Source organism: Anneissia japonica, unplaced genomic scaffold (assembly GCF_011630105.1).
Source record: "Anneissia japonica isolate Jap-2015-1 unplaced genomic scaffold, ASM1163010v1 scaffold287726_len2788222_cov184, whole genome shotgun sequence".
NCBI classification, from domain to species: Eukaryota; Metazoa; Echinodermata; class Crinoidea; order Comatulida; family Comatulidae; genus Anneissia; species Anneissia japonica.
The window spans coordinates 2,679,002-2,688,956 of NW_022705125.1; the positions used below are offsets into that span (position 1 = coordinate 2,679,002).

A 9,955-nucleotide genomic window follows, 5' to 3' on the forward strand; every position below is an offset into this window, starting at 1 on the left:
ATCGCAATACAGTTCGGAGTACAGTTACCTTTATTACGATCTTATGTGGTTAAATATCTTTTTGGAGATCCAGTCTAGTTGTTTGAAAAGCTTAAGTTGTATTTGCATAAGAGTGTGTAAAAATCAGTTGCTTCTAATCGGAACAGATGGATAAGGTGTCTGCATAGGAAGCAGAAGGTCCGGAGTTCGAATCCTAGTTGTGGCAACCTTTTTCCACATTCAAAGATTCCTCATTTTTACCATTCATTTTATTTTATCAACATTACCACGGCAAGTGCCACTGTTACGAATGTAGGAAAGTTAAGAACCAATAAAGTTAATATTATTGTACAGTACATTTTTTAGAGTTCCTAGTTCAAGTTTATGTTAGTCATATTGTTTGTGTGAGTTCTTAGAAGACACTTTTTTTTCTCACTACTTTAAATAACAATCGACCAGAAGAAGAGCAGATGTGTTTGTGAAAGTATGTGTGTGTATGTTATGCTTACGGTCATGAGTGTGCAGGATCTATAAAATTATATTGCAAGTATCACTGTCAACTATAAAGAAATACATTTGGTCACAGTCTGCATGTATGATAGAAATAAAAGTACTAGAAAATAAAATAAGATACATAGAATAGGATACTGCACACCTTCAAGGATTTGCATGGGTAGGCAGCAGGTGTACTGCCTTTACTCAATCATTTGAAGTAAACATTGTTCTTGTGCGTGCCATATGCGTAGGTGCATACAAGAGACTTTCAAAAACACATCCGCCATACGCATGGCTTTTGGTATTTATGATGCATTATTATCATTAGTTACTACTATATGTAGTAATAACAAAATCTGCAACAACAAAGAAAATAATATTGATAAAGAACAACAATAATAACTAAATGATTCTCAAAGCATTTCATCTAGTTTCATATTTTTCATTGAAAAGTTTATCTCTTGATAAACCAATTTATTAGTATAATTACTGGTTTATCAAGATATAACTTAAAAAATAATAATAATAATAATCATGATAATAATCATGATGATAATAGTAATAATAATAATAATAATAATAATAATGGCAACAATAAGAAAGTATAATACATACTCCAAGTATTGAAATACACGCCATCGTGTTGGGATTCAATATTTCGACATTAATTATGTCATCATCAGGAATGGCAACAATAGTATTGCAATATTTAAAAAATAACATCTTAAAAACACCACAACAGTTTTAAGGCTCAAGAACAATAACAACAATAATAATAATAATAATAATAATATGGTATTGTGCTTGCTACAGGCCTACATCCCTATAATCATGCCCAGAGTGCTTTTCAAAATATGACAAGTAAACAATAAATCCTAGATGTGACAGGTCATCACAATGCCCATACACAATGCAGCACTTTCATTACAATATTCCATTCCTGGTAATGTATAAATGACATGGGTATCATCCTTTGGTCCTTGGGGAATGTATTCCAAGATTACCATATGTAATCCAACTCACCAGACTAATACATGTATTCAAAGACGTGCCTTGCTAAAACATTGCAAGCGTCTTTTGGCCAGTGGCATCTCAAACATGAGCTCTCATGAGCCAAGGTCAGGGCCCAGGGCTTAAAAGACATTTCTTTTGCCAGAATGATAGGCCACCAACCAGCGAAACAGGGCTCCTTAATGGTGGAATGTCCAAAAAATTCCCATCAAAATATGTCATTAAAAATCATCAAAAACTCAAGGGCAGATGAGGCCTTACTCAATACAGTAATGCAATGAGGTCTACGCATTCTGAAGTCCCGGGCAGTAGGCCCTGAATAAGCTTTAGCCAGGGATATCAGAGGCCATTCAATATGCCACTGTTTCAGACCAAGAATGCAGGCAATGTATCAAGCCAGAGATTTGAACCCATGACCTAAACACAGAAAGGTCAAAGCTTTATATCTGCGTCACATATTTTTCCATGTACATTAAAAGGCATTTGTTGATACAATAAAGTGTAATAATACATTAGTCTCCTAAGACATAATAGATCATGTAATGTTACTTAAGAACTAATGTTCTTCAAAACATGATCATGAGTGATTTGACCGACTTTTTTTTAATTAACAGAATAAACTGTGGTAAGATCCCCTCAGTTTTTGGAGTGTTCCTTTTTCAGAATTAATTATAGGCCTAAAACAATTAACCATCAATCATGTAACACCACAATCAACTAGCAGATGTTTTAACACATTGTCAGAAACTAAATTATGTCAAAAACTGGATATTTATGGTGTTATACTGTACAGAAGTGCTAAAGTGCTATGGTATTTTCTATTATTAATGGGTTTAATTTATGCGAACAAAATTTAATGCAAATTGCCTGAAAAAAGTTGTATATATACTGCCCTCTCTAGTTCATAGGGTAGTTTAATATTTCATTCAGCTTTTGATTCACTTTAAGGAGTGGATAAATTGGAAGTTGTTAAACTCAATTGGGTTTAAATCCCCTCAGTTTTTGGCGGTCTTCCTTTCTTAGAATAAATTATAGGCCCACAACAATTAATCATCAAACTTGTAATACCACAATCAACTAGCAGATGTTTTAACACATTGTCAAAAACTAAATTATACCAAAAACTGGATATTTATAGTGTTATACTGTACAGAAGTGCTATAGTATTTTCTATTAATAATGGGTTTAATTAATGCGAACAAAATTTAATGCAAATTGCCTGAAAAAAGTTGTATATATACTGCCCTCTCTAGTTCATAGGGTAGTTTAATATTTCATTCAACTTTTGATTCACTTTAAGGAGTGGATAAATTGGAAGTTGTTAAACTCAATTGGGTTTAAATCCCCTTAGTTTTTTGCGGTCTTCCTTTCTTAGAATAAATTATAGGCCTACAACAGTTAATCATCAAACTTGTAATACCACAATCAACTAGCAGATGTTTTAACACATTGTCAGAAACTAAATTATGCCAAAAACTGGATATTTATAGTGTTATACTGTACAGAAGGGCTATGGTATTTTCTATTCTCAATGGGTTTAATTTATGTTAACAAAATTTAATGCAAATTGCCTGAAAAAAAGTTGTATATATACTGCCCTCTCTAGTTCATAGGGTAGTTTAATATTTCATTCAACTTTTGATTCACTTTAAGGAGTGGATAAATTGGAAGTTGTTAAACTCAATTGGGTTTAAATCCCCTCAGTTTTTGGCGGTCTTCCTTCCTTAGAATAAATTATAGGCCTACAACAGTTAATCATCAAACTTGTAATACCACAATCAACTAGCAGATGTTTTAACACATTGTCAGAAACTAAATTATGCTAAAAAAAAAAAAACTGGATATTTATGGTGTTATACTGTACAGAAGAGGTATGGTTTTTTTAATTCTCAATGGGTTTAATTTATGTTAACAAAATTTAATGGAACTTGCCTAGAAAAAAAGTTTCATATATTCAACCACTCATGATTCAACAACACTTATACAGACTAGAAAGTATAATAAGTATTGAAATGCATGCTATCGTGTTGAGATTCAATATTTCGACATTATTTATGTCATCATCAGAACTACGTACTACACAGGAGTGGACCTATAAATTGAAGGTTGTTAAACTCAATTTCCAATCACATAGTGAAAAATTCAATCCATTTATCAAAACATTGATGTTATTCAGTTTATAGAAATTATATATTCATATTCCATCTAGTATGTGGCAAGTTTTTTGCTAAACTTGGATTCAAATTTATCAATGAAATACATAAATGTCTTTAACTCTATTTATTCAATTCCAATACAAAGTTGATGTGATAAATAATTTCACTTGGATTAAGCTTGAATATATGCAAAATTGATTTTTATCACTGTTGACAAAAAAATTAGTTCACTCTACAGCATTTACAGTGTTTACATCTAATGAATAGTGATTTATAGCTCCTTTTACGTACATGTTTCACAGTGGTAAACAAGGAACGGGCTTAATGGTTCGAAACTAGTCAGCATGCACTTCTTTTGCAGGCAAAACAGCTTCACATGTTGTCTCTGGTTGGAGACACAGAGGCAGTGGCAGCATGGAGGGATTACCTCTTCCCTATCAAATAGGCAAAGACTTCATCAGCCAAAACTTGGATCAAAAATGGATTTTAAAAAATTCTTTGTGGACAAGACAATCTAAAATGGCCGCAAATAGCATAGTTCTCCTGAACCCCAAGCCAACTTCTTCCTGGGTACCCCCTCTTCCCCCCTTCCCCCTCAAGAAATTTGTATATATATACATACATATATATATATATATATATGTATATATATATATACACGTATATATACTTCTAAAAGTCGTGTATCATGCATAGGAACGTTGACGCCTGCAAGGCTCTGGTTTTGGACATGGATGCTGGTCTTGAGAAGGCATCTTACACTTTTACAATTTGCTTAGTATTTTTAATACTTGGTAACGATAATAGAGATAAATAATTCTGATTATATTCTGCTTGAATTAAGGTATAGAAAGTATTCATCACTGAAATTATAGGAAAGATTATACTTCATTGAAGTAATTATTATTTCAATAAATTTAAAAAAAGTAATTTATTATTCCAATTTTAAATAAAATTTAACATTTTTTAGGCTTTTTCTTTTCTTTTTTAATCACAAATTTTATTGATATTTTAAGGGTTCTGGTTTGCAGAATGAAATCCTGTAAGCCCATTTTTTAACTTTTAAATGTAACCTTTTATATTGTATCAATCTTTCATTGGCTATTTCAATCTGTTATGTATTCATCTTTGCCTAACTTATTATATGTTTATTTGGCCAGGGGGACTTAAAGGATTTTGAATTTGCCTCTTAGTATGCGGTGTCCTCTTGGCACTCCTCTGGCCATTTCCTGATTTGTGATTTTTTGTGCTGAATATTAAATGGATAAATAAATAACTTCTGTCATTTGACAAATCACTTTATATACAGTGACCTAGTAAGAGATTGACTACAGTTTGAAGAAGGCTTACACTCAATGTCAAGTGAATAATCAAATTCTGATAGTAATTTGAATTGATTACTAGTGTGTTGCAGTAGCTTTGTCTGTTTTTAAATGAAAATTAGATTAAAAACAAGTTTCTTTTTTGTCATAAATTGCCTGTTAATTTAAGGATTTTGTAGTATGATATATCAGCTAAAAATATATATTTTTTATTTGTATCTCTGAAAGTTCAACATAAAATCAATGAACTAATTAATTAGTGTGTTGCAGTGGTTCTTAGTTTTCAATTGAAAATTTGATTTAAGAAAATTTACTTTCTTTACCAATTGTCCTAAATTGTCTGTTAATATACGGATTTTTTCTTATAATATATCAGCTAAAAATATATTTTTTGTATTTGTATCTCTGAATGTTAAACATATTTGCTCTTTTAAAATCAATGAATTAATTACTTAGTGTGTTGCAATGGTTCTTAGATTTCAATTAAAAATTAGATTAAAAAAAAAATTCTTTCTTCACAAATTGTCATAAATTGTCTGTCAATATTTAATAGAGTTTTATAGTACAATATATCAGCTAAAAATCTTTTATTTGTGTATTTGGAAGTTGATAACATGTTCTTTTAAAATTACCCGTAATGTTATAATTTAGATTTTAAAATCAAGGTATTTAAAGCCAGGCTCTAGAGAGAAATAAAATGTAATGTATTGTACAACTTTTTCTAAGACACAAAAAGATGTTTGGTGAAAAAAACTTGCAAATGGAATGAGATACAGATTTTTAAATATTTAAAAAACTGGGGGGAAACGGGCATAACCACCCTTTTGACCTGATTTCAAATATTAAAAAATCTGTATCTTATTAACTAATGCCAATTTTTTCATCAAACATCTTTTCTGTGTAGAAAAATCAGTTGTAGCAAAATATATATTTAAAAAATTCCTCCTTTTTAGGGACTAATATATATTCATAATTAATGAGGCTCTTATGTGAATAGTCTTTGTAAATGATATTTTACTTTCACTCCTTATCAACATACTAGTTATATAATATTTATATATGCATAGCATGTATATAGTGCTGCTACATCAAGGTCAGAACACCGAAAAAGACAAATATAAAAAAATAAAATAAACAAAATCTGTTTGCAAAATGATGTTAGAAACATGAAGTTTAAAAAACTGTAGCGCCGCCAAGACTCTTATTTGATCCAGACTTCTGGAACCAACCAACTACTGTACTCCATTGCATCTGCTATTCTCCAACCCTTTTATTTCATTAGTTGTATTTATACTGCGCTGTGAGACCCAGTCGACGACTGTTTTTTAAAATTTAAATATTATTATATTGTTATTATACTGTCCTTTACCTGACACAATGTGTTATTGAAAAGAAAAATGCATTAATGAATGACCCATGCAACTGCCATGCTCATTTAAACACATCAGTAAAAAAAATCGGCTAATTATCAGTTACACGGTATCTAAATAAACGCTTCTACATCAGGTGGTGTACACAAACAGACCTGAATTACCTCACATCCCATAATCAGTACATCATTCCCACGAAACAAAACAGACGTAACTCATCGCATTCCCTTTACTCAAAAAATAAACAATTCTGCCCATCAGCGAACCACCTAAAGTCCAAATTTAAAATACCTGATAACTGACTGCATGACACAGACCTGCATTAAGTAGAATTCATTCAATCGACTAACATAGATAGCTCACGCCGGCAATAAATTGAGATGGTTAATGGAATAAGTAAAGACAGATAGCACATACGGTTGATTAGCAAAAGTACTTCAAATGATCATAACTGGTAACCATGCACTGAGGATGGTTGATAAATAATGTTTTTTTTCTCGTTTCAGTATATCATTGAAAAACCAAGAAATTATCAAGTATATCTAGACAAGAACTTTCTTCGTTAAAATATGGATGAGGAAATCTCCACTACTGAACTTGCTTCAAGTCGGGTGCCTTTCAGTTTTTTGGATCCAGGGATGCAAGTCGCTATCTGCTTACAAGTAGTCATCTTAATTATCATTGGCTTGGTCGGATTGTTCGGAAACACCCTCACAATCATTGCCATTGTTCGCACAAAGAGTCTACGCATTACTACAAACTACTTTCTCGCAAACTTAGCAATTGCAGATATCTTAATTTGCGTGATCATTGATCCGTTTTATATTGTTTCTTTGCTGTATCGCGGATGGCCGCTGTCTGGAGCATTCTGCAAGACTGTTGGCGCAATTACCTGCTTAACATTAGCGGCTTCCGTTATTAATCTGCTAGCTATTTCTGTCAACCGTTACTATTGTATTGTACGTACCAAACTTTATGCAAGTTTATTCAACAGTAGACGCACAGTGATGTATTGTCTAGCCATCTGGGGTATATCCTTTTTGACTATAGTGCTACCATCTGCCGGTGTGGGCGATTTTGGCTTCAACGAAAGCCAGATGATATGCGCTTATCCTCCAACTGAAGAAGCATGGATCTACCAGATCGTTTCAATGGTCATAATGTTTATGGCATCAACCATTGTTATTCTTTTCTGCTACTATAACATTTACAAAAAAATGCAGGACAGTACTCGCCGAACACGTTCCACGAGCACCAGCAGTGAACATATCAGTAATGTCAACAACGTTGTTGATAAAAAGTCTACATTCGCTAGGATGAAGAGTCACCGATCAGCAAACGTAATGGTTCCTAAAACACGTGACATACGAGTAGCTAAGACATTACTGATCGTGCTATTAACCTTTGTCATATGTTGGACGCCCTCTGTTACGCTAACTGTGTTTGATAAAAACTACATGGCCCCAGACTTACTAAGGCAGATGTTTTCTATACTTGCCCTGACAAACTCCAGTGTTAACCCGTTCATCTATGCTTGGCGCAACCGCAGCTTTCGACAGGCTTACATTCGAATCATCAAGTGTCGACACTGGCTCAAACCCGGACAATATGATACAGAAAAGCCTGAAGATTCCACGACTAGATTGTAAAAATCTCGCATCAGACAAACTTTGGATACTTCATGTACTTCTTAAGCACACAAATCAGTAATAAATTACTACTGCGCATACTGTATATGCTCAATTCTTGCATGTTACAGCAAATGATGATGATGATTATGAAAACCATATGAATATACAGCTATATCTATAAAGCAAATATAAGGGCGCTATTTATCTGTTCTCGCTGATAAAATGTGAGAAAACTGGCAGGAAAACTGCTGAAGATGAAATTGCAGACTACTTAAGCTACACTTTAAAAATAAATTCAAATTTTTTTTTTTTTTGTGGAAGAGTGATGCAGCAATAACACTTTGGGCTTTCAATTTTGAGTTCGTGGGTTCGAGACCAACACTGATCACATTGCCTGCGTCCTTGGGCAAGAAGTTTATCTACATTTTCCTCATTTCCTCTAGGGTAAACAGGTACCTGGCAGAATATAAATGATCTGGAATGAAACTGGTTGAATTAAATGCATAACAAACAAGGCTCCCAGGGAGCACAATGTGATTAATTCTGAATCCAATGACCAGAGTCAAAAACATCATGAACATTTTCGCGGATATAAGTTATATTAAAACCTATGAAGAAACAAAGAATACAAGAACACATTTCTTTTACAGACTGCAAGGAATATACAAATTATTTTATTTGCAACCAAGAGTGAAAGAAATTGTTTTTTGCTTTTTACTATTCTTTTTGATTATCATAGTACCAAATTTTGAGTTCCAGAAGCTGGAATGTGTGAATAAGTCTCACTATGAGAGGAGTTTGATTTGAATTCAAGAACAAATATGGACTTTATCTGGACTGGTGGAGAGGTTGACAATATTACCACTAGATTGACAACAGCTAGAAAAATCTTAGATATTTCTTTAACCATGGTAAAAAAAAAAAGTGGTTCTCACTCTCTCATAGTGGGAAACCATTTCATGAAAGAAATCATCATTTTCAAACCAAACTATGTCTTATAATATGTAGAAATAGCAAATTTCTGCCTAATACAAAGCAAATCTTATCCAAATATAAATATTTAATACAGTTGAGCTATTCATTCATATCAGACATTGGGATTTTGAGGAAACACTCATGGTACGCAGAACAGGATCTGAAGTTTGTTTTGTTTGTTTTCTTATTTTTCTAGTGCTTTATTGCATTAGTTAAGTTAGCTCACTTTGAATGGGTTTGGTTCTATGCAAGCTTTACTCCGGGGGGATGTTTTTTACTTATTGTGGAGAGTCGCTTACAGCGCTTCGTAACTGAAGAGAAAGGCGCTATACAAGTAACAAGTAGGGGTGGGTTAGCTAGGGACTCCGGTATATTCAGAATTTATAAATTAAAAACAGGACATAATACTTCATAGAGTTTTACGTTTCTGTGACAGACAGATTTTATTATAGTACTAAGAAATTTATGGATAATATAATTTTTAAGTATCAGTGATTCATTTACTGATGTATGCCTCATACATTTATAACTGCTATTGCTATTTAATCTGAAAGTAGCATACATATTGGAGCAGGGGCTCACTGCGGCTGATGGTAGTCAGCCGATATGATTGTACGAAAAACACAATGGCAAGACACGTGCGTAGCGGATCGTTTTGAAAGACCATCCCTTAAGACTACCACCGACAATCAGGAGACAGCATCGCGCCGTCTAGCGCTCACAGAGAGCGAAGTTGGAATCTTCATACAATTGTACGACCGTCTATAATGCAACGAGTGTTCAAGTCTCCCTCCAATGAAAGACCCCTCCATTTAAGGACCACTATTCTGTGTTCCCAAATTTTTTATTAATTTCTTTTATTTTTATTATTCTAATTGGAGACCAAAGCTGCTAAAGACCATGGACACCCCAGTCGCAAAAGTGGTCTTTAATTGGAGGGAAACCTGCATTACTGGTGTTTGCTTCAATGGCATACATAACTTCAATAATTGCTATAAAAAAAATTAATATAGTAG

At 33.1% G+C, this 9,955-nt stretch overlaps 1 protein-coding gene across 2 annotated transcripts in view; it reads left to right on the top strand.

Annotated features, from left to right (window-relative positions):
* The window catches only part of LOC117105263 (5-hydroxytryptamine receptor 4-like), a 32,541-nt gene extending 23,893 nt beyond the window's left edge, over window positions 1–8,648 (top strand). For both annotated transcript variants that reach the window (XM_033246353.1, XM_033246354.1), the window contains one exon: window positions 6,840–8,648. In XM_033246353.1, the coding sequence (XP_033102244.1) occupies window positions 6,903–7,982 (1,080 nt within the window). In that variant the 5' untranslated portion in view covers window positions 6,840–6,902 and the 3' untranslated portion in view covers window positions 7,983–8,648. The remainder of the gene's footprint in view (window positions 1–6,839) is intronic.
* The last annotated feature ends 1,307 nt before the right edge of the window (window positions 8,649–9,955 follow it).